Source organism: Pogona vitticeps, chromosome 3 (assembly GCF_051106095.1).
Source record: "Pogona vitticeps strain Pit_001003342236 chromosome 3, PviZW2.1, whole genome shotgun sequence".
NCBI lineage: Eukaryota > Metazoa > Chordata > Lepidosauria > Squamata > Agamidae > Pogona > Pogona vitticeps.
The window spans coordinates 120,002,907-120,028,576 of record NC_135785.1 but is presented as its reverse complement, the minus strand read 5'-3'; the positions used below and the strand labels follow the sequence as shown (position 1 = coordinate 120,028,576).

General features: G+C 39.7%; 1 protein-coding gene across 13 annotated transcripts in view; it reads left to right on the top strand.

Annotated features, from left to right (window-relative positions):
- FGFR3 (fibroblast growth factor receptor 3) overlaps positions 1–25,670 on the top strand; it is a 76,760-nt gene that overhangs the window by 47,780 nt on the left and 3,310 nt on the right. For 5 of the 13 annotated variants that reach the window (XM_072994822.2, XM_078390656.1, XM_072994821.2 and 2 more), the window contains 9 exons: positions 2,705–2,892; positions 5,114–5,262; positions 5,371–5,492; positions 11,007–11,117; positions 19,382–19,572; positions 20,798–20,920; positions 23,029–23,099; positions 23,520–23,657; positions 24,907–25,012. In XM_072994822.2, the coding sequence (XP_072850923.2) occupies positions 2,705–2,892; positions 5,114–5,262; positions 5,371–5,492; positions 11,007–11,117; positions 19,382–19,572; positions 20,798–20,920; positions 23,029–23,099; positions 23,520–23,657; positions 24,907–25,012 (1,199 nt within the window). Of the gene's footprint in view, positions 1–341; positions 487–2,704; positions 2,893–5,113; positions 5,263–5,370; positions 5,493–11,006; positions 11,118–19,381; positions 19,573–20,797; positions 20,921–23,028; positions 23,100–23,519; positions 23,658–24,906; positions 25,013–25,670 lie in introns of all 13 variants that reach the window. The other 8 variants (XM_072994828.2, XM_078390659.1, XM_072994829.2 and 5 more) reach the window with 7 other exon arrangements.

The following is a 25,670-nucleotide window of genomic DNA, read 5'->3' as shown; positions in this document are numbered from 1 at the left end:
CCTCTCCCCTCCCTCTACCTAAATAAATAAATAGTATGCCCCCCCGTACCCCCCCCGCCTGCCATACTAACCAAGAGGCAGTCATATTGTGGAGACCATTTTTCATTCTGATGCTTTTGCTGCCTGCATCATTAGTGGGACAGAGTAAGAGCCTGGTGAAGGGAGCTCTTTGCTTTTTATACAGCTGGTTGTGGTAAAGAATGACAACAATCTACTGGCATCTTAAGAGTCTGCAATCTGCTTTTGAATTTTGCCTGAGCTTGTGTGTTACCCTCTCTGGGAATTTGGCTTATCCTGTGTGGTTTTTTTCTCCCTTCCTTCTCTACCCCTTTCCCCAATAGACAGCAGGTGTTAACAAAACCGATAAGGAGCTAGAAATTCTATACTTGCAGAATGTTACTTTTGAGGACGCTGGGGAATATACTTGTCTTGCTGGGAATTCTATTGGGTTTTCACATCATTCTGCTTGGCTTACAGTGTTACCAGGTACTTTTGGTCTGTCAACTTTTCCTTTCCCTCTCAAAGGTGCCTTTGCACCATTTATTGAAATGCCAAGTCCTTGAGCAGTAGATGAGTATCACTCCTCAAACAATATGCATTCAGGGAAGCATAATCATGTACCAAGAGCATAATCTGTTGGTTCTGGGCCATGCAAATGGTAGTTAATCATTTATTTCTCACTTCAAAAGACAGGCCACATTCTATTGGCAATTTTTAAACACTTTCAAAATGGCAGCCATTTAGCTATTTAGATGTAACACAGTTTTTTAAAAAAAAACTTGCTTGCACATGCTCCCCTATAAACATGCTTCTCTCCAGTTTAGATGTGTTTATTTTGTACCATTTACAGCTTGAATATTTGGCATTTCTACACTTTGACATAATGAGCAGAATTGCCTTTAATATCAGTGAAATTTAGTTTAAAGTGCTTCTTTGTCTTCAGTAACACCTATGTTTAGTTCTGGAAAACATGAAAGCCTTATAGCTTGAAGTCTTGGAAGTGTTGTATGAGTGTGGTTTTTACCTGTGGTTGCTAGCCAGTGTCCCACAAGATGTACTGCATAAGAGCTGTTGGTTGGTGAACAGTAGGTGCCATCACGGTAGCCATGAGAAGCATTATTTATTTATTTATTTATTTATTCATTCATTCATTCATTCATTCATTCATTCATTCATTCATTTATTTATTTATTTATTTATTTATTTATTTATTTATTTATTTATTTATTTATTTATTTATTTATTTATATCCCGCCTATCTTGTCAAATGACCACTCTAGGCAGCTACCAACATAAATAACCATATATAAAATAGATCAAAGGTTAAACATCAATAAAGAAATTAATCAAGATGAAAGAAGGGAAAAAGAGAAAATATTTAAAAAAGGAAAAAAAGGGGGGAAGCATATGCTGTGTGGATTATTATCTATTAATAATCAGTGCTCCGCCGAAGAATTTGTTGGGCGCTGCTTCATCCTACCAACAATAATCAATTTTTCAATCATAGCTACCACCCATTGAGCATTTTCAATCAGAAAAGTTCAGTTTTGCATTTCACTTCATGCTTTCAAATCATACTTATTGATTCTGCACTATGCTTCCTCACAGAGCCCTTTCACTCAGTATTTGAGTAGTTAAATATTTCATTGTTTGACATGGTGGAAGCCTTCTGAAAGACTGCTAAACTCAAAGAAAATGATTTATGGCAGCAACGTAGAAAATCATATCAGGTTCTGTAGAAAGTAATGATGATATCAAAGAATCTGTTTCAGGGTACTGCTCATTCAAGAATGATGAAGTAATGAAACAGTCTCTATATACTAATACTGTGTATGGAAGGGAAGTGAGATGTTTTTCAGTGTCCCAGAGGAACAATCCTCCATTTTTGTTTTTTAAAACTTGAATATCCCTATGCTCCAACGCATTTGAGAGATCATAGTTATTTTATTAGTAATAGAGAGGGATTTGTGTGTTTGTGTGTGTGAGAAACACAGTGAGAGCAAAATATGCTGCTGATGTTACTGGTAAAGTTTAAAACTGGTATTCTATAGAATACGTGGGAATTCCAGGCATAAAAAAAGAGAAGCAATTGAAGAACCACTCTGTATTATCTGTGATTACATATTAAATATTATTTTATTGCAAAAGAATTTTTTTCTGTAGTTTAAATTGAAAGAAATACCAGGGCACAGTCTTAAAAACAAAAAGAAAACGTTTCCTGCTCAGTAGCCTGAAGGCCTATCTAGTCCAAGACGCCATTCCTTCAGTGGCCAACCAGCTGTCTTGAAGCCAGTAGCATTTTATTGCTAATATTCTTCTGGTATTGCAAAGCATACTGCTTCTTATTGATTTAGAAAACTCAAATTGATACAGAATGTTTTTTAAACACAGGGTTGCTTTTCACTTGGTATAAGAAACAGATCGAAGTAACCGTGCTTTTTGGAAGTCGCAGATACTCTATTGAATACCAGAAGTTTATGCTTTGCCTCTGAAATGCCTATTGCCCCTCACATCACTGACTCAGTGCTGGATATTTGTAGCAATGTATAAGTAGTGCATGGACAACATTTACTTAATACTTCTCTGGGTGTCAGGCTGTAATACAACTTTAGTCAGTACTGTCTAGATTTCTTTGCAACGACTACGTCGTGCAATGCTGTTTTTCACCCAATCTGGCTCCTAACATGTGTCTGTTGCTCTCCAGCAGAAAAGCAAGTTGCAGTGGAGGACTCCAGCTCTCTTTATGCAGGCCTCCTCAGCTACGGGACCGGCTTTGTTCTTTTCATATTAGTGGCTGTGGTGGTGGTGATTTACAGAATTAAAAGACCAGTTAAAAAACCAATAAATGCCACCACTGTTCAGAAAGTCTCCAAGTTCCCACTGAAGAGACAGGTAACAGAAAGTAGATACAAGATTACTATTCCCTCCTATATCCCTACCGTTCCCATTGCCTTCTTTCTAGATCTTGAATGATTTCCTGGGTATTTCTGCCTATGAACATAGTAGAGAAAAGAGTGACAGACTAGAACTGAAGATACCTGGGTTCAAATCCCTTCTCAGCCATGGGAACTCCTGGGGTGGTGGTGCAAAAATGACCCCTTAAATATCTCACTTACCTTGAAGACCCTATCAGGGTCAACATAAGTGAGAAACAACCTGATGGCACACAACAATAACAATAAATATTGTAAGCAAGATAAGTGGTTGCCATTCATGGGAGAGGAATTTAAATTTTATCTTTGTTCTTTTGCTTTTGTATAATGTATAGCCTTGAAATACAGTGGTGCCCCGCATAGCGAGGTTAATCCGTTCCGGATTAACCTTCACTATGACGAAACATCACTAAACGGGACGGAAAAAGCCATTGGAACGCATTAAACTTAGTTTAATGCGTTCCAATGGCTTCTTTACTCACCGTTATACGATGTTTCCTCATTGCGACACCATTTTCGCGCCCTCGGTAAGCGAGGGCAGGGTGCGAAAATGGTTGCGGCAGCCATTTTAGAACCGCCGAACAGCTGATTGTCGGGCGAAACGCTTACCGGTCTTTGCAATGTGATTTTCGCCCACTGGGGCCATCGGTAAGCGATCGCATTAGTGATCCCAAAAAACGGATCGCTATGCGATTTCGTCGTTATACGGTGCACTCGTTAAGCGAGGCACCACTGTATATAGTTCCATTTCTTATTCTGCAGATCTGACATCTGCATCGTCAAAGTGCTGGTCATTACTTATAAAACCCTATAGAGCTTGGGTCTAGGCTACCAGAAAGACCATATCTCCCCCTATGAGCCTTCTCAGCATTTAAGATCATGAGAAGATGCCTTCCTCTCAGTTCCATTGCTGCTGCAGGCAGAGTTGATGAGGACACGAGAGAGGGCCTTCTCTGTGGCAGCTCCCAGGTTATGGAATGCTTTCCCTCAGGAGATCAGGTTCGCCCCCTCCCTTTTATCCTTCTTTCAACAGCTGAAGACCCATCTCTTCAGGCAGGCATTTAATAATCATGTTTGAATTCCTGAATGCCTTCTTGGAGTTAAGATAGTTTTTAATATTTACTTGCTTTTAATTATTCAATTTATTTTAATTAGTATATAGTTTAATTTTTTTTTTTAATGTTTAACTTTAAATCCTTTAAATTTAACTTTAACTTTAAATATTGTGAGCCACCTTGGATCCCCTTATCAGGGGAAAGGTGGCCTATAAATAAAACAAAGAAAGAAAGAAAGAAAGAAAGAAAGAAAGAAAGAAAGAAAGAATGTGCTGAACAGACCTGCCAAATGAGAAGCAGCATATGATCCTTTTGAGAAAATGGCATAGCAAGGCATAAAGAGAAGACACAGCTAAGCAGGGTCCTGTTGCCACTACTATCTCCAGGACAAGTAATTGGCAGTCACGCTGATACCATGGTATCTTGGACTGACTTTTGTTGGCTGAGATTTCCAGAAAGAGAGGTACTGGGAACTAACCAATGGCTGATCTCATTGTATTGTATTTTATATGTCACCTTTCTCCCCATAGTAGGGGACTCAAGGTAGCTCAAAATTAAAACACCATAAGATATAACATATTTTTTAAAAAAATTCTAAGATCTTAAAAGGGTAATGTATATTTTTCTAGATATTTGTTGCTTCTCTGTTTAGGTTCAATCCTTGTTGTATTGAGTAGCATAAGTCTTGAGGAGTGGAATCTCCCTCTGGGGTCTTCCTATGCAATATAATTGCTTGATCTAGAGGAAGAGACATGGTCCTGGTGGTAAAAAGTTCCTCATGAAAGATAAATGGCTAGGAAGCAGACAAATTCTGATAGTCTACTAATTCTCAGGAAATGGCAGACGGGCTGCTTTTGGATGTGAATCTCTAGGAGGTTAAAACAGGTAACATGATAAAAGTAAATTTAACTTTCCCCTTTGGTTGGCTACATTGTACTGCTGAAATTGGGAGCTGTGTTCTGTCAGAAACACGCATCTTAAAAGAAAAATAATTGCTTTTCTAAGTCCCAATAACTAAAAAGAACAAGATTAATTCAAGAAATTCAGCTGTTCCCTTTTTGTCAGTCTGTTTTTCTGCTTCTTATCAAGGCTGTTGGCAATAACATCTCATTTCGTCTATTTAAGCAGGTGTCTTTGGAGTCCAATTCTTCCATGAATTCTAATACTCCACTGGTCAGGATCACCCGCCTGTCCTCCAGCGATGGACCAATGCTGGCAAATGTCTCAGAGCTCGAACTGCCATCTGACCCCAAGTGGGAATTGGCCAGATCTCGGTGGGTAAAATATGCTGCATGTGCACTTTTCAAGTGGTTGGCTGTTAGTTGCCTACATATCATAGCAGCTCACACACTGATTGTCTTTGCTTGTCTTCTTCATTTCAGCCTGACCCTTGGCAAGCCATTGGGTGAAGGCTGTTTTGGTCAAGTAGTGATGGCAGAAGCAATGGGAATTGATAAAGAGAAACCAAACAAGCCTGTCACTGTAGCTGTCAAGATGCTGAAAGGTACTGAGAACACAGAATGGCAGGAGATGGGCTCCCATGTGCTGTGGCTCTCTGTATTTCTTACTTCTAGTCCTGCACTGGTTCTCTCTGCATTGGTTTCTTCCATGTTTCCTCTCTGGCCCTGCCTCCTCCTGTTCTGTCTCTCAGACTTTCTGGGCTCTCCTTAGCTTGTACCTCTTTTTACTAAGCACTCTGTATCCTTACGCCAAGTCCATTGAAATGAGCACTTCTATTCTTCCCTTTCCTGTTACTTCACCTCTCCGAGCTTATTAAAGAGGTTGCTACTCTTCACATTGTGTACTTTTTCAATTTTTTTTAAACTACCAAAAAGAGGGAGAAAAGATAGGAAACAATAGGAAGCAAATTGTCGTGTAATCTAGCTCAAATGCCTGGACAGTCTGAATCCAAAACAGCAAATCTGCTTGAAAATGTCATTCCAGGAGTGCCAGTAGAAGGAATATGTGCCTTGCCATCCTCAAAGCAGAAGGCCCTTTCTTTTACATTATGATTATACTTCCTGCTGTGAGCTTTTCAAATTGTGTTGATTGTTTATATCCAGTGGTGGGATTCAAATAAATTAACAACCGGTTCTATGTCCTAATGATTGATCGATAAATAAATAAATAAATAAATAAATAAATAAGTAAGTAAGTAAGTAAGTAAGTAAGTAAGTAAGTAAGTAAGTAAGTAAGTAAATAAATAAATAAATAAATAAATAAATAAATAAATAAATAAATAAATAAATAAATGCCCAGGACAGTGGGATCTGATGAGGGTTTCTTCCATAGTGGTCTCCCTACTGCCTATTATCACAACTACCTCTCACATGATTAAGACATCTGGATAACTGTACTGTATCTCTTTGGGCATACCACTGCTGTTACCCTCACCATGGGCTTGTGCCAAAAACGCACACACAAACACACACACCTCACAGTGAGTGCTTATGACCAAGTTTGACAGAGAACTGACACATCTTTCCTTTACCTCCAATTTCGCCCTATAGCTCACCAGTAAAAATTACTTCCCTCCCCTTTCCTGCTCCTGAAATGACTGATAGCTCAGTTTGTTGTTAACTGGAGGCCAGCTTTGCACACCTGCAGAAGTTGTTGCTGACAAATCCATTAAAGCTGTTAATCAAATTTCTATTCCAAAGAACTTGACCTCTCCATTTCTCCCCATATCAAAAATCAAGGAACTGTCATACCGTAGTGACGAACCCTGTCACATCTGCTCTGTGGATCTCTGTACTTCTACTGCAACACACAAAGGAATTTGACCAGAAATTTAAAACTTCAGAAGATTCCTGGTGAAAAGAATGTGAACAACTGCTCTTCCAGGTGTAGGGATTTACTTTTATTTTATTTATTTATTTATTTATTTATTCAATTTCTACCCCGCCCCTCTAGACAACGTCTACTCGGGGCGGCTTACAAACATTACCTTACAAAATATCTACAGGGCCCTTTGGCATTACTGAGTATGCGCGCGCACACACACACACACACAAAATAACTCTTTTTGAAAACCAGAATTAGAATTCTAGCCGCTTTGGGAAGAAGAAGGAGGTGGACTTTGCAACTTACAGACTTTGCGGCAAAAATTGAGACCAGGGGCAACAGACGTTGCTCACCCCTGCTGTACATAGATATTATATTTAAATTATTCAAGAGAATTATGCTTCTCATAAGTTTCCTTAAACTGCTGTTGTGCTACACAAAACTTTAATTTGCTAAAACCCAGTCTGTGTCTAAAATATAGAAAATTAGACACATTTTTCTCCCCATATCTGCACACATGGGAAAATAGTAAAACCGCATAAGAACCTAAGAGGAGCCCTGCTGGATTAGGCCAAGGGCCCATCTCAGTCCAGCATCCTGGATCTCTCAGTGGCCCCATCAGATGCCTCTGGGAGCAAAGAGACAACTAGACGCCTGTCTCCTGATCCCCCTTCCCTGCATCTGGAATTTGAAGGGACCTTCCTTTTAAGCCTGGAGACCTCAGCAACCACTGCCTCAGGGTCAAGCCTGTAGTTATGCAGAGTGTGACAACTACCTCAGGAAATTATTAGTAACTTAGGGTTACTTGTTGTATTTTTACTGACAGAATTGGGGAGAGGTGCTTGCAGGATTTTCTGCTTCACACTACTTCACGAATTGTCTTTGGGTGGCCCTGAATGATTTCACATACCTTCATCAGTACATTATTATCTACTACAGCACTATCTAGTTATGGAAATATACAGATTGAACAAGGAACAAGACAGGGATGTAAAAGCATGTTGACTCAGCAGTAGGCTGCCAGACACTTCCTCCCCCCGCCCCCCACCCCCCAATTCACCAACAATGTGGTTGTCGAAGTTCCTCTGGCTTTTGTTCTCTTAACTGCAGTTTAACATTATCAATGACTTGTTTCCATAAATGTTTACTGGAAGCTACCTCTAGACTGCTCCTATTTCATGCCCCAAAGCTACCACATTTGTAACGAAATTGTAGGCTGATAGTATTAATGATGACAGTGAAGTAGAATTCTCTCCAGAGAAATTTTTCAAGAGAAATCAAATTTTTCACAGAGACAAAATAGGACATGCTTATATGCTTGCAAATAATAACATCCTGCCTTTCACAACAACCCTTAACATTAAGTAATGCAATTCAGAGAGGGACAGACTGGGACTCCAGAGTCCTGCATTCGAATTCCCATTCAGGCGTGGAAACTCACTGAGGGCGTGGAACTGGTAAAACGTAAAGCCACTCCTTAGATATCTCAAATATCTTTAAATATCTCACTTGCCTTGAAAGGCCCATTAGGGTCATCTTGAATGGCACATAACACACATGTAAAGCAAAGATGAACTTGAGAATAACTCTCAAATTCTCTGACCCCTTCTGAAGAAAAAGTTCTTACCACAAAGCAACAGTAACAAAGCTTTTTCTGTAGCACAAGCAAGAGAGGGCTGCCACCCTGGGATTTGGAACTGGTCTCTGAACAACGTCACAATCATTTAATCCCTCCCCATTCCAGGTTCTGCAGAAAAGCTGGAGGCAACAGGAAAAGAGGAAAACCAAATGTGAGATGGATTGACACCATCAGAGAACCCACAGGGTTGAGTTTGCAGCAGCTGTGCAGGGCTGTTGAGGACAGCACAAAGGGGCAATGTTGATAGCATGTAACAACAACAGAAGCTTAAAACAGCTTGCTGACACAAAGAGGACTGTCCCAATTAACAAAATTATGATCATCTTTGCAGACACCCTTGGCCTGATCAGATCGTATGGCAGATACTCTGGACTGCCAAAAAAGATGAGTAAGTGGGTTCTCGATCCAATTAAGCCTAAATTATCTCCAGAGGCAAAAAGAAAAAAACACACAAACAAACAAACAAACCTGAGGCTGTCCTACTTCGGGCACATCATGAGAAGGCAGGCATAGATTGAAAAAGACCATAATATTTGGAAAGGTGGAAGGCAGCAGGAAAAGAGGAAGGCTAAATGCAAGATAGACCTACTCCCTAAGGAAACCACAAGCTTGAGTTTGCAACAGATGGGCAGGGCTGTTGAGGCCAGGCCATGTTGGAGATTGCTCATTCCTGGGGTCACCCTAAGTAGAAATCACAGGCTTTGTATGGATTCCCTGCATCTAACTGCCAATTCCAAAAAAGTTGAAAGGTTATTCCCTTAATTGGTTGTTGTGAGTTTTTCGGGCTCTTTGGCCATGTTCTGAAGGTTGCTCTTCCCGAAAAACCCACAACAACCATCAGATCCCGGCCATGAAAGCCTTTGCAAATAAATGCCCTTACCAGCTTTTAAATTTTTTAATCATCATCATAATAAAATATAATACCATCCCCTCCTCCTGACCAAGCCTGGTTCCCCATTAGTTTTTCCATAGATCCTAAATACTAGATTTCTGCATACCAATGAAAAAAGTGGCATGTTATGCCCTCCCTCCCTGAAAATCTAAACATAGTGGCCTATATCATAAATGTTCATTTTCCCTTGAAAGGACATCACTGGAGGGAGGCAAATTAACTTCATGTTAAAAAGCATTAACTCATGGTGGCAAAATTTGGTTATGTTTCTTGGGGCACCTGATGAACACAATTAAACTTAAGCATGTGTTAATCACAAATACAGGAATAGTCTGGCATATTAGGACTCTGGAGACCAGGGTTCAAATCCTCACTCAGCCATGGAAATTCACTAGGAGTGGAAATTGTAAAATCACTCTTTAAAAACATATACTTTCTTTGAAAACCTAGTTGCTGTAAGTTAATTTTGCATAACTAATTAATCACCAACAGGCTTCTGACCTTTTTTCTCCAAAGTTCAGGTATTTATTTATTTCAAAAAATAGAAGTATCAAATTTTCTAAACTCAAACACAATAACAATTACATAAATGCTAAAAGGTCCTAAAGGGAATCCTGTTGAAATAATTTTCAAAATATATTTTACATGATAAAATATCATTTCATTTTCCTCCTTCCATTTCTCAAGACTGCATGGCAAACAGCTAAGGCAGGGAAATATTTAATAAAAAGCGGCTTTTTGCTCAGACATAGTCTGCTTTATGTATTATACTTACCTACTTACTTGAATAATCTTAAAAATGAAAGCTTGTGAAAGCCAGTTTGAACAGTCCACTGAAGATGCTGGTCACAGAGACAAATGCAGCATGCATGCTTGAATTAACATGCTCTGTGTGCCCTTTCCTCCTCCTCTTCCTCTCAGTCCCTCCAGCCCCCACCCCCACCCCCAGCCTGAAGGTCTGGATAGTTTCCCTTTGATATGTTGATCTGCTCTGCTTTAACCCTGGCCTGGTGGTAAATCTTACTAGTGTTAAAAAGCTGATAGCTGTCTTCCTGTTTTTGAGTGAACGATCAATGTGTGCCATTTGTCTCCACAAATTGTCAGAGCAACAGCCTCAGTTACGTTTAACTTGGGAAAAAAAACATAGCCCCCCTTCCCCCCCCGCTCCTCGCTGGTCACCTGGCCTTTAGGAAACGGTTCGGCGAACTATTATCAGATTTAGGAAACGGATCGATGGAACCGGTGCGAACCTGCTGGATCCCACCTCTGTTTATATCCAAAAATAGCCCTACCTGTGGTGTTAATTTTGCCTTTTCCTTGTGGGCTAGAAGCAATGGGAATCCGAATTGTTCCTTTTACCCTTCCTAAGCATGTGTTTAGACTACTAATCAGTAATTAGAAATAAAGCACTGGTTGCCTGCACTTTGGAGGGTCTGGAAGCATCCTTTCTTACACCAAGCTTGAGCTACTGGATAGAATGAGGCATACATCATGGAAAGGAGGGGAATACACTGCCAACTTTATGGGCAGCCTACAGTAATGCAGGGCAACAGAAAAGCAGACATGTTCAGCTGGTAAGTGTGGGTAGTCAGTCAGGCTTCTAGTTCAGAGGACCAAATACGATACTGAATGAATTCCATATGATTAAAGTGTGCTTTTCCTTGATTTCCCCTCTCCCCCCCCCCATTCTGTATATTGTATAGATGATGCCACAGACAAAGATCTTTCTGACTTGGTCTCGGAAATGGAAATGATGAAAATGATTGGGAAGCACAAAAATATCATTAATCTGTTAGGTGCCTGCACGCAGGATGGTAAGTTCTCAGATCGCGTGGCTGTGGAAGTCAGTGCTCAGTTGCATAAGTATCCCACACTGGTCTATATCTGTGTTTAAACCTGGCCTCTTCCTCACACTTTTCTGATGCCATTTATTTTGCAAACTAAGACTGACAGTTTAAACAGTGTGGGCAGCAGTGGGATCAGATTTGTGTGCAGGTAAGTCTTTCAAATGTATCTGTATGTGGAGGGTTACTAATGGCAACATGCCTCCATACATTAGTTGTTGGGGGTGTGTTGATATGGAGGGTGAAGTTGCACTTGTGCCCTAATGGCCCTGTTTCCTTTAGGCAGCTAAATGATGTCCTTCTGTTTGATCCAGCACAGCTCTTCATGTGTTTTTATTAGTTATTATATGTTATTAAAGATTGGCCTATAAAATAGAGTAGGCTTTCCTATCATTGTGACAACCAGGAGTGGGCACCCTTTGGCTTTCCATGTGTTTTCTCCCTGAAACTCCAGTCGCCTCTGTTGCTGTTTCTATGTGCCATCAGGTCACTCCCAACCTAGGCAGCCCTGTGAATGAGTGAGCTCCAAAATGACCTATTATTACCAACCCTGCTCAGCTCTTGCAAAGTCACGGCTGTGGCTTCCTCTGTGGAGCCAATCCATCTCATAATCAATCCTTCCACTTTTTCTGCTGCCTTTAATATATTGTCTTTTTCCGTGACTCTTCTCCTCTCATGATATGCTTGAAGTACGAGTGCCTCAGTTTCATTATTTTTGCCTTTAGAGAGAATGTGGGCTTGATTTTCTCTAAGAATCGCTTATATGTCTTTCTGGCGCTCTAAGGTATCTACAGACTTTTCTTCCAGCACCATCATGTCTAATTAATGGCAAGTTCAGTGCCATGGCAAAATCACAAGTGTAGATTCCTTTCATAATGGCCACACCGTGCTGACTCACAACCACACCCCCTTCTAATGTTATACAACCTTCTACAAATGACAGTGTTAGGCAGCTGTAGCTCTCAAATCTTCTTTCCTAGATGTGCCTGCCAGATACATAATTATATCACATACATAATCAGACGTCAATTGATTCAACAAATATTTAACCAATGGTTGGAGAGTTCCTGGAAGGGTTGGATCCTTCCTAATATTTATCTTTTTTTCACAATAATGTAGGAATCTTACCTGCATCTTTTAAAAAATAAAACAAACATAATTTAGTACATTCATGCATCAGTCATCACATCACCAAAAGCAGAAGAATGGTCAAACAACCAACATAGAAAAATAAATCTGAGAGTTAGGAACTCCACCTTCAAATCATTTTATCCTACTCACAAAATGTGGTGTAAGCAGAGTATCTTCTCTCCTTACTGTAAACTGGATGCAAATGAATCACAAATTCTGACAACATCTCCTTAAAAGTACTCATTTATTTTATTGGCATGAACCCAACATACCATTTCCAGCAGCACTGTATATGTTTTGTTCAGTTGGGGTTAAGACTGAGTAGGCAGACTTAAGATTGGGGAGCAATGCTCAGTACACTGAAGTAGGGTTGGCAGGTTTTTGGAATTTGTCCCTTAAAGAGCAATTCACACTCCAGCAGTTAGCATCCCTGGCTGTTTCTGACCATCAGCCTTCTGTAATGGACAAAGGACCAATTCAGGCAGTTTTTGAATAGATCTGTTGATGAACTTGAACCCCTCGAACTTCATAAGGCAGGGATGAGGAACCTTCGGCTCACCAGGTGTGTGGGATAACAGCTTTCATAGTCCTTTACCTGGCCTTTGGAAGTTGAAATGTAAAATATCTGGAAAGTTTCCTAGCCCTGTAGTTAAGCCTTACCTTCAATTTAGAACTTAGTGGAGCTTACTTCTGAGTAAACATGCATGGGATTGTCCTGTGTGGGCACAAGCCTATATTTACATTTACTTAGGAATAATCATCATTGACTATACCTAGACTGTACCTGGGTCACTGCAAGTCATAAGGGACTTGATGGCTTGTAATTAGGTTGTTGTCAGTCACCATCAAAGTAAATGGTGCTTTGAGTGAGGCCAGGGTGGTCAGGCTGCAACTTCTAACAGTTCTAATCTGTGGTGAGGGCTGATACAGTTCTCTAGGACAGAACTTCCCAACTTTGGCTGCTCAGAAGCTCTTGGACTATGACTTCCAGAAATCCTGGCCTGCACAGCTAGTGAAGAAGGCATCTGGAAGTTTTAGTCCAAGAATATCTGGGGACCTCAGGTGGGGAACCATTACTCTAGGACTAAACCCACCTCTGAATGAAAGACAGACAGCATTGTGCTGCCTGGCTGCAGGGCTCAACACACTTACTATGTTTACTTGGTGTACCTGGGCTTAGGAGTACTAACAATAAAGAGCTGTGTGACACCTTTGAAGAACAGAACTAGTGAAAGAAACATTTTTGGGGACAATAAGTCCTAGAATCCTCTAGCCGTGTTGGCGAGGGTTTTTTTTTTTTTTTTGGTTTTTTTTTTGAGAAATTGTAGTTTAAAACACTGAATTCTTTCGTTCTGTTTGAGACTAATTATTTTTACTATATTAATTATAGTACAAGGTTCCCTGGCTTATGCTGCAATAAATCTGTTTAAATTTTAAAGTGGCCACAACTCTTTGCAGGAAGACAACAAGGATTCCTCTGGCACCTTACAGACAGACAAGTTTTATTTGGCAGAACATCGACAGTGCAATAAGACAGACCCGAGCCTTCTCTCCTTCTCTCTTTTTCTCTTCCCTCCTTTATTCACTTTACCCAATGACTTTGCAAAGGTTTAAAGAGAGAGAGAGGAAAAACAAGAAATGCCTCTGTTTAAGCCTTCTTTTGAAGGGAGGGTGGAAGGCTGTCTCCTGCTGTTTTTGCTAGCAGCAATTACTGTTACTGGGCTATCTAAGGGATCACCTGTCTCATTACGAGCCAGTTTGTTGATATACCTTTAAAAGGAAAAAAAGAAAGAAATGAACACAGTGGCCATGAAGTGGCCACAGCACCCAGAAACACAACCCCTTTGCAAAGGAAATAAAGTGACAGCAATGTTCACACAGGCTGAAATGGTAAGGAATGAAGCGTTTGATAGCTGTAGGTTTTTCGGGCTGTTTGGCAGTGTTCTGAAGGTTTTTCTTCCTAACATATTACTCTGAGTTCTAACTCCTGTCCTCTGAAGATGCCGGCCACAGAGACGGGCAAAACATTAGGAAGAAAAACCTCCAAAACACAGCCAAACAACCCGAAAAACCTACAACAACCATCGGATCCGAGCTGTGAAAGCCTTCGAGAATACAATGAAGTGTTTCATCATCAGTGCAAAATAAAACAACCTTCCTGGCAAGGGAGAAATAAACTGCTGGCTGGGAAAATGAGTCAAGCATGGTTTTGCGTCTTGTACTTAGGAATTTATGAAACAATCTAAAAAAACAGCCATATCGCTATAACTGGGGTTCATTTGGCAGGTGCGATCAGACCCTTACTTTAACATAATAAAGCACAGTTAAAGTAAACCCATATGAATCAATTGAACTTATGGAAGAGTTGACTCACCAGATCCTCATAGAGTCAGAGGGCTTACTCTAGTGCAATTTACAGATGGGCCCTTAGGCAACATGCCCAGTGATGAGGGATTGATAGAGCTATAGAGCAAAATACCATATTTTTCTGTATATAAAATGACACTTTTTACTTAAATAATTAGACAAAAAATTGGGGGTCATTTTATACACAGAAGGCAGCCACTTTTCCTGCCTTTTGCTTTATCCTTCAGGTAAAGCAGCCATGAAAGGGCAGCACAATCGCACCCCTTTGATCCTGAAGCAGCCATGAAAGGCGTGCGATTGTGCAAATTTTCTAATTTGGGGATTAGAAAAGGGAGGGTCATCTTATACATTGGGTCGTCTTATAAACAGAAAAATACAGTATATGGAAAGCTGCAGCTAGCTGTTCCTTATTTTAACTGTGTGGCACAGTCACATTCATAAATATGGATATACAGTGGTGCCTCGCACAACGATTGCTTCATACAACGATGAATTCACACAGCGATGGGTTTTTTTGAGGAATTTCCCCCATCATTTAACGATGTTCTCTATGGGGGAATTTCACTTAAAGATGTCCCTTTTTGCTCATTTAAAAGTGTCTTAAAATGTTTGGAACCTGTTTTAAATGCGTGCGTTCCATAGTGCACCTTGTGAAACATGTGCAAACTTAATTTGGTTTTGTTCTGAGTCTTCATTAATTTTTGGTGATTTTTTAATTTTCCCCATTTAAATCAATTGAATGGACAGTTCAATGCATTTAAATAGGGAAAACAAAAAATCACCAAAAATTAAGGACGACTCAGAAAAACACCAAATTAAGTTTGCATAGGGTTCAGGAGGTGGGCTAACGATTGCAAGCATTTAAAACCTGTTCCAAACATTGTAAGACACTTAGAAATGAGCGAAAAGTAAAAGGCGAAAGATTTATGCGGTCTGAAGGGAAACCAGAATATGAAGGTGTATATGGATCTATTTAAAGAAGAAAAAGTGATTAGACTGAAAGATTGGCTGTATAAAATGAGATCGATAGATCAAATGAAACAAGTATTTCAAAACAAGACTATTTCATGGTTGAACTATGCACAACTGGAAAGATGGACTAAGGAATGGGCAAATAAATATAATAAAGGTAGAGAGCACACAAAATTTGAACAATTTTTACTTTCATATGAGGACATTCAGATGACTGACTCAGTAAAAGGTACAGTGAGTAAAATTTATTCACTTTTTAATTTAGAGGAAGAAGAAAGTGAGAAAGAAGGATTGAAAATGGTGTGGGAACAAGATATTGGGAAAAGAATAAATGAAGAAGAATGGAGGAGGATATGGAAAATGAGGATTTTAAGACTGATGTCAGTAAGAATAAAGGAAAATTTTTTTAAACTTAGTTTAAGATGGTATTTAACACCGGTAAAATTAAACAAAATCAACACCAGTCATCCGAATGTCTGTTGGAAATGTGAGAAAGAAGTTGGTACATACTTTCATATGTGGTGGGAATGTGAAAAGGTACAAAGTTTTTGGAGACAAATTTTTAAAGAATTAAGTTGTATCTGTGGAAAAGATATAGAATGTAAGGCTGAGATTGCTTTGTTATCAATATATGAGAATGTGGAATATGACAAAATGATTAAAGAATTGATAACTAATCTAATAACAGCAGCTAGATTGATTATTGCTAGACAGTGGAAATTAAAGACTGAATTACAAATTGAAGAATGGTATAAAGAAATATGGAATATAGCATTAAATGATAAATTAACTTGTAATTTAAAGATGAAGAAAGGAGAGTTGAAAAAGAATAATTTTTATGTAATATGGGGTAAATTTTTGGAATATGTGTTAATAAGGGGAAAAGGGAGAGCTCCAAATCAAGAATCTATGCAGTTCTGGAGAGGAGGACAATAGAAGAAGAAGAATGAGAAGAAGAAGAAGAAGAAAAAAAAGAAGAATATGGCAAGAGGTCCCGTATATGGTGGTGGGGAACACTGTTATTGTGTTGTAAGCGTATATGTTTTATGTATATGATTTTTTTTTGTTATAGTTAATAAAAAGTACATTTAAAAAAAAAAAAGAAATGAGCGAAAAGGGACATCGGAAAAGACTTCAAAATCACTGAAGCCGGCTCTTCGCTCACAGGTCAAGAAGGCAGATACTGCTATAGGACACTATAGTATGATAAAAAAAATAATGCTCTCTTGTTCTTAGAGAAATATATAATAATAGGCAGTGCATCTGCTCTAGGGTACCTATAAATCAGGACTTAGGAGGGATATGGATGTTGAGGATTCAGCTAGATGTGACAGTGGAAGCCAGTAGAAGGGCAGCTTCAGTTCAGTGAGGAATAAGGAATCTCAGCCATGCCAACGGCTGTTTTTTAAGATCTACCAGCAGCCTGAGGGCTGCAGTTTTAAGAGGGAGGAGCTAAAGGAGAGGATCACGGCTGAAGGGGCTCGTTGGTTCATTTGTTCCTTTATTTTATTTATTTATTTATTTATTTATTTATTTATTTATTTATTTATTTATTTATTGACTGATTGACTGATTGATTGATTGATTGATTGATTGATTGATTGATTGATTGATTGATTGATTGATTGATTGATTGATTGAAGTTTGTGCCATGGGCTTTCTTAACTGAAAAATAGATTCAACAAAAGCAAATGGTTTTTAACCAGCCTTGCTGTCTCTTGTACCTACTAGCAACCAAAATATGTCAACAACACAGAGAGGTATTTGTGGGGGTGAGGGGCTCAAAATTAGGCTTAATTGCTCACATGTCCCCCCTAGAGAGTGCAAAGGTGTTTTCAAATATAATGTTTTGAAATTGCTAAAATTTGGGAGGAGTGGGGGAGCTGGAATCCACCAGAGTCTTGCGAAGGCACATACTGTATGTGACTTCAGACTGCATGTTGCCCACCCTACTCTAATGGAAAGAGCAGCCTTCGAAAGAATTTTTGTCAGGACTGCAGTGAGAGGAATAGATTTAAAAGTCCTCACCCTCCTGGTTCTACTGGGCCTAACCTGCAGCAACTGCTTCTAATACTTTTAAAGAGAAGGAATTTAAATGCTTTTACCCAATGGACATTATGTTCATAAATTCTTCATAAGTATACTGTAGGAGCATCGTATGGTCCCTTGAAATCCTTAGCCAGGATTAGAATAATAGAATAATGGAGTTCAGAGGGGCCTGTAAGGCCATTGAGTCAAATCCCCTACTCAGTGCAGGAATCCAAGTTAAAAGTATATCTGATAGATGTTTGTCTAACTTTCTCTTGAATGCCTCCGGTGTTGGAGCGCTTACCACCTCCCAAAGTAATTGGCACCATTGTCATATGACTCTACTAGGTAGGACGTTTGTCCTGATATTGAGAGAAAATCTGTACTACTTTGTATTGTATGAACTTCTACGTTATATGGACTTTACATTCAATAAATATTTAGAGGAGTTAGATATTGTTTGGAAAGACAGATTGGAAAAGTTACTTTCTTTAGACTGGAACTCCTACAACCCTCCAAGCAACATGGTCAGTGACTATTGTAGCCAGAGAAGTCTGGATGGTAGATTCCAAAAAAGGAGCTTTTCCAAGCTCTGCTCTGAACCTCATTCTCTACAGCAAGAAAATGAACATGCAGCTAATGTGGGTTGTGGTTTTAGAATGGATTTATGCTAAAAGGTTGAAGCAAAAGAGTGGAGGTGGCACCCAGGTTATACATTAATTGTAGCAAAGAAAAAAACCTGAAAAAAGACAGTGTCCAATGTATCGTCTTATGCTTCTGCATGTGTCAAAATAGCATTATTACTGATTTATGTAAATGCTTTACAGTTTTCTCTCCCCATTTTGCCCTGAAAACAACCATATAAGTCAGTTTGATTGTGTGGTACTAATTCGCTGAAGGACAGTAACTTTTGTGGCTAAGCAGAAACTAAAATTTGGAGCTGGCTGTTCCAGATCTAGCATTCTAGCACTTTCAACAGCAGTGGTTAGGATTATCTATAATTGATGCTAAGGCTCAACAGATTGGTAGAAGAACAATGTTAAAATTAATGTTTAATTTGCTTAATATGTAGTTTTGCCTAATATGACAATAAGTCTAACTAATATGCATGAAATACAAGTGAGGCCGTCTGGATTCAGAGAACTGACACATGGGAACTGTAACCATGAGCAATTTCTAGTGAGGATAGCATTGTTTTGGAATGCCTGTCTGGGAAAAGAACTTTGTGTCTCTTACTTGAAAGAAAGGGATATATGCTCTTTGTTCACAGTGATGTCCCCAGGATCTATCTGTGTTTTTCTCCTCTTATCAAATGGTTACGAGGCTCACTATTGTTTGCAGCACTGAACCTGATTTATTCATCCTGGAGCTGGACTGCCTTTTGTTTAGTTGAATTTATTTATTTAAAAATAATTTGAAACTAGATAATTGAAAACTTTTTAAGGGTGTGAAAGATGGTATGAAATAAAAATGTTACAAGACAGTAAAGCAAATGGACATCAAAACTGCAGGAACAAATAAGTATTTAGAGCATTCCTGAAGTTCAGCAAAAAAAGAAAAAGAAAGGAAGAAAGGAGGGGAGGGAGTGGGGAGCAAGGTGAATGTGAAACTAATTCCATGCATTCTAGATTTTGAGTGAAGGGATGTGTCAAAGTACAGCATCCAGTACTCTCCAGGATAAAATCTTGATGATACAAATGAGTCCTTTCAGGTGAAAATGTATTATTTCTCTTTAGGCCCCCTTTATGTATTGGTAGAATATGCATCAAAGGGGAATTTACGGGAATACCTCAGAGCACGGCGGCCACCTGGAATGGATTACTCCTTTGATACCTGCAAGCTACCTGAAGAACAGCTAACGTTTAAGGACTTAGTCTCATGTGCCTATCAAGTAGCTCGTGGAATGGAGTACCTGGCCTCTCAGAAAGTGAGTAGAAAGCAATTTGGGAAGAATTATACATCAAAATGTATATTTTATGTTTTTAAGGTAAAGCAAGATTTATTTTAAAAAGTACTAATATCTGCAGATAGTTTTAGGGCATTAGGAATAACATCCATTGCTTATCAGCACAAATCTACTTTACCTTTCAGCTTCAAAGGAGAACCATATAGTTATTTGTGTTTGAGCCAAACAGGCTGAAATCCAGTAGTAAATCACAACTGGAGTAGGTCTGTTGAACTAGCGGGGATATGGTAAAACAAGTCCTCTGTGAGTTTCAGCAAGTTACAGGAACTCTTCAGTTACCTTTAGCAATAAAGTTAGAAATAAAACATGAATGCATGTATCTTTGATGTGGATTAAGCCGCTCATACTAGGCTTAAACACATAGTTAACAAAGCATGATAGACAGGTAGGTTACATCAGCATCTCTATATCTATGGATAATAACTCAGTACTTCAATGAAAAACCAGTAATTGCAAAGCAAGTGGATAAATATTTGCTCTTTTGTCTCCCTTCCTATTAATTTGTTGCAACAACTAGACTGCACATTTATAAGTAGCCAGGGGAGAAAACAAAGAGTTGTCACAGAGTAGTTGACAGAGGAATTAAGTAGCATCCTCTTGGCATTTCATGTTGGAATAGATCATGGGTGAGAGACAGATTCTCCCACTCCAAGTGTTCCACAGGTTGAGAGCACCATCTGAGGTGCAAAAGGCTATTAGCCAGTTCTTTTACAAGCCCTTGAGATCATCATCTGCAAACATTTCATTTTGTAATCTGCTATCTTCCCTGCATAGTGGAAATGAGGAAGCAATCTGCTCTAGGCCAGTGCTTCCAGGAGCTCCAGAGAGTGTTGGCTGAGAGGTAACAAGACTGTTCCTCCTCCATGTCACCATTCTCGTCTTCTGAGCCAGAAATAATTTTACTCTGATTTACTCTGGACTGGCATGCCTAGGATCTAGCAAACAGGGATCCCAACTATTATCTCCCATGTTTAATAAGAGATTATTGAGGACTCCTCTCTGGGTAGAGCAGGACAGAACTTCAGGGAGGGGAAAGTTGACAGAGAACCCAGCATGCTGATCTTGGTTAGGTCATATTAGACCCACAAACAGCAGGTCCCCCATTTCGTGGATTACATCCAATTGATCATCCAATTTTCTGTGACCATCTTGACTCATATTCCTTGATTTCCTCCTTTCTTTATAGTGCATCCATCGTGACCTGGCAGCAAGAAATGTCTTGGTCACTGAAGACAATGTAATGAAAATAGCTGATTTTGGTCTTGCCAGAGATGTTCACAACATTGATTATTACAAGAAGACAACCAATGTGAGTGGCAATCTCTTTTTAATTTCTATTATTTGTGCTTCCCTTTAAGAGCTCTTAAAAGAAGTGTAAAGAAAAGAAAGCTAAAATTGGTTCTCAGGTGGGATGAAATATAACTTGACTGTCTGTAGCCATTTGGTAAAGTTTTCACACCTTTTTCACAGCATTTTCACCTACTCTGATTTTCACTGTCACCTTAAAAGCTCTTGAGTTACCAAAGCAGAATCTGGCTGAATAGATGTAAAATCATGGCATAGCTATTTGGCAGGCAACTGGAACACTTTGGTTGTTGTGCATCTAACTTGTGGCTTGATCTTCAGTTCAGTTGTCAGAGATAGAGATCGGTTCACGTACTCTCTGAAAAATCTTTATGTCCACAAGCATGATATGCCCAGCTTTGTAGGATGGCAGTAGGCCAAGTGGACTATGCTCGTCCCCTATTCTAATACACTTCTGATATATAGCACCAGAGGAAGTCTAGAGGCATTGTATCTTTGGAGTTGGAAACCAAAGGTATAGAGGAGGAGAAGGAGGGAGGCTCCTGTATTCTGTGCAAACCATGCTCTGTGGGGTGAGGAGAAAGCCAGGGTTAGATAGGCCCTTTGGTGCATCGGCTTTTTTAGCTCCTTGCAGGTCATTGTGGAATATATAACAACTGTTATTACAAGAAGCAAAGACTTTCTTGGCACCTTTTGTTTCTTTTAGCATCTTTTTCTCTTAGTATCTTCTGTTATAATGATGATATTGTTCACATCTCAGATACTCTCTGCAGGTCCAGATATGGAAAGGTCAGACATGCAGGTCAGACATGCACCAAAAAAAACCCTTAAGACAGTGATCCCCAACTTTGGGCCTCCAGATGTTCTTGGACTTCAACTCCCATAAATTCTGGCCAGCAGTGGTGGTGGTGAAAGCTTCTGGGAATTGTAGTCCAAGAACATCTGGAGGCCCAAGGTTGGGGACCACTGCCTTAAGATCATGCCAGACATAATTGTTTATTCTAAGGAAAGGAATTGCTTGTTACTTCTTAACTTCTCAGCGGAGTCATCAACATGCCTTTTTTCCCCTTGTCAGGGATGCTGACTTTGATTTGGTAGGGATCATTCGGCCAAACATTTTCTTCAGGGCAACTTTTGTGTCCTACTAAAATCTGTTTCTGTCACTCTGGGTAAACTTAGGCAGATTGCAAACTAACAGCATTTCCAGGCTGAATTGAATTAAGCTCAAAGCAGAAGGACAGAGTGTTATCTTCACCCTGGCTAGTAGGCATGGCTAGCTTCATGTAGAAAAGGGAGTTCTTTTGGCTGGATTTAAATAGTCCCAATATGTTCTGCTGACTTGTACAGTCAGCTTCAGTTCCATTGTATGACATGTATTGCATTTATGGCTGCAAAGCCTTTGGCATTACAGTGTTATGTGTCAGACAGGAGGAGAAAAATTGGAGCTGAATAATTGTGTTGTGGAGGATTATGTAGATTTGTGGAGAGTGAGAGGAAAAGATGATAGTACAGAGAAGGAAAAAGTTGAGGGAGGGGAGAGATGAACAACAGTAAAACTAGATGTTAAGAGGAATGGATTTTCTCTATAGCTAACCCTCCCACACTGAGATATTCTCAGAGATATATGTGTCAGCCATCAAACCTGCGAATTAAGCTTGTGTTTACTTTCTAGTGACATATCACAAAACAAAGCATGGCAAGTACAAAATTGAAGAACATTGTATGCAGTGACAAACAGATGTTTTTCAGCACTGAAGGAGTGCCTTCTCTAAGCGTATAGCCTAATTTCATTCAGAGCCAGCATGAAGGAAAGACTTTGTACCATCTCCATGGATGGAGATAGTGGTCTGTTACATGGGAATTAGCCAAGCCCATGTCTTTAGACTTCTATTTATCTTACAGTGAAGGAGATCATGCTAGAAATACCATTGGCACTTGCAATTTGAACATTGTATATTTAATATATCCATGATTGTTATTGCATTGCCCAGTGTTTGATCTGGTCACTAATCAAAACATTCCAGACTGGGTGATAGTAGAAGGTTGGGATGGTGCCAGAGAGGCTTAGTAAAAGTGCTGATGGACTTTTTTTCCCTATCTGCCTAATTACAGGGTCGACTGCCTGTGAAATGGATGGCTCCAGAAGCACTGTTTGACCGTGTCTATACTCACCAGAGTGATGTGTAAGCAATGGCAGTGTAAAAGCGAAAACAGTTTTAAACAATGCCAGTGTAAAAGCAAAAACAGTTATGGAAGCAATTGGAAAGCCAAGCAGAGAAGAGATCCTGCAGGCCAGTGAATCTGTGCATGAATAATTTGACTTGTTCCATTCAGTGATGCAAAGGGAAAATTTCAGAAAGAGCCTAGAGTTAATAGATGGGCTGTCAGCTCTCTGATCTTAATTTCAGACTTGCTGCCTGGAATTTCTGTTGAATTGGATCAGCAGAGATCTGTAAATGCATAATGAAAGAGAATGGCCCGCACAATTCATCATGCTATTGATGACCTGTTAGCTACGGATAGCTGAACAAGAATAGAGCAAAAGCCCTTCCTTTCATTTCTGTCCCCCAACTGTCATTGAATTTAAAACTTTTGATTCCTAGTTGGTCCTTTGGAGTGCTGCTGTGGGAGATCTTTACTTTGGGAGGGTCTCCATACCCAGGAATTCCAGTTGAGGAACTCTTCAAACTCTTAAAGGAAGGCCATCGAATGGACAAGCCAGCAAACTGTACCCATGATTTGTAAGTATTAATATTCTTAGAAGGTATTTTTCTGTGTCTATGGGGAGGGATTATCCCTTAATTATACATTGCTTTTAACTCCCAGATTCTGTGTATATACTGTATGTATCTGTAATGACCTTTGTTTGGCCTCTCCTAAATATTGTTCAGCAGTTCCTGCTATGAAGCATATCCGCTTCTCCGATCCAGAGGTTTCTGTTGCTTGTTATGGTTAGTCCATTTATTTGGATGCCTTAGATAAGAGACTAAAAGGCAGGTCCACACAAGTCCACAGCACACTGGCTAATATAAGCATTCTTTCCACGTGACTTTTTTTTTCCAATCTTGCTGTTCTGCTACCAGTGGTTGGACACGGTTATGGACATTCTGATTTGGGATGTGGCAGGGATGGTGTTTTCCATGTTCTTTATCTGCCAAGATTTTCTCCTTATTCTCCTTCTTTCCCATTTATTTTACTTTGAATGAGATATAAGGATCTTTGTGTGTGTGTGTGTGTGTGTGTGTGTGTGTGTGTGTGTGTGTGATGTGCCCTAAGTATTCTAATGTTCTGTACTTTAATGTTTCATATTCTCTTGGCCTTTTTTGTCTTTTTGCTTACACATTTAGTCACCCTCTCGGTGCAAGAAATTCTTAGCATCCTATAAATCTACCTTTCATGCTAAGCACAATACAGAAGGAAAAAGAGAGGAGGAATGAAGAGGTAACCAGGCACTGGGGTAGTTGCACTTTCTGTGTCTAGTGCATGAGGCCAGCCTGGCCAGCACTTTACAGTGCTGGTCTTCCCAGTACACAGTACAGCCTCAGTGGCCCAGAGTCTTGTGGCTCCCTGTCTTCAGCTCCACAACTATGAGAGGCAAATGACTAGTCAAAGCAATTGTTGCTGTTCTTCCACCTCAAAATTCCACAGAGACTTCTCCTTGATGAATAGTTTGAGAGCAGTAGCTTTGCCTGAACATGCAACTCATGGACATGCTCACATATACTTGCATGTGTATTCATAGAAGCAATGAAGAGTTACAGTCCGCCTTCTCTTGTTGGAAGTTGGTATGGTATAGCATTGTCCTCCCTCGGAGATTTAACCTCTGCTTCATGGCCTTGGATTTCTTTTTCAGTGCAAGTGTGCAGTAAATCTTGTGACTTCTTAACGAGACTGGGGAAGGGCCACCTGCTTTCTAAACATTTAATTACAATGAGGCACAAACTCTCTCTCTCTCTCTCTCTCTCTCTCTTCTTGCTCCCATCCTTTCAGGTACATGATTATGAGAGAGTGCTGGCATGCGGTACCATCACAGAGGCCAACTTTTAAGCAGCTAGTCGAAGACCTTGATCGAGTTCTGGCAGTAACCTCAACTGATGTGAGTATCTCTTCCTTTCTTATTCTGTGGTGCCCTTACATCACTGGCATTCACAACCAGCATCTAACATCCTGGATAAGTAGCTACTCTTAACAAGATTCAACTTCACAGTCTTCTAGATTGTGCAATGGGCCTCTGAAGTGAATATGGGCATGGGGGCTGCTCTAGGCCCCATAAGCAAATTCATGTTAATTGTTAAAATGCACCATATAAAATCAATACAGTCTGTCTGGTTATCTGTGTTTTTTTTTAAATCTGAAATTGTTTTATTCCATTGCTTTAACTTGATTCCCGGGGGTGTCTGATCCTAAGGCCTCTTAGGATAGAATTAACATTCTTACCTACCTTTCCAACAAAAGACTAAACACCATGAAGTCAGGCAACACAAAACAAAGGAAAAGAAGCAAAATAAAATAATTAGACCAACATATGGACTTGACCCCAGTAAAAATACACTGCGAGTCCTAAGCACCATGAGGAATCGTACAGTAGCGGTCTGATGGCTGTTCTTAAAAATCATTAAGTAACATTTTTTTAAAGCCAGAGAGGTTTGCACAGTGAAGACACCACAACTGAAAAAGCCATGTTTTCTGTGAGCACACTTCTGAGCAGCCTCTCTGAGACTAGCTTAAGAGCCAGACGGATTCACATAAGAAGT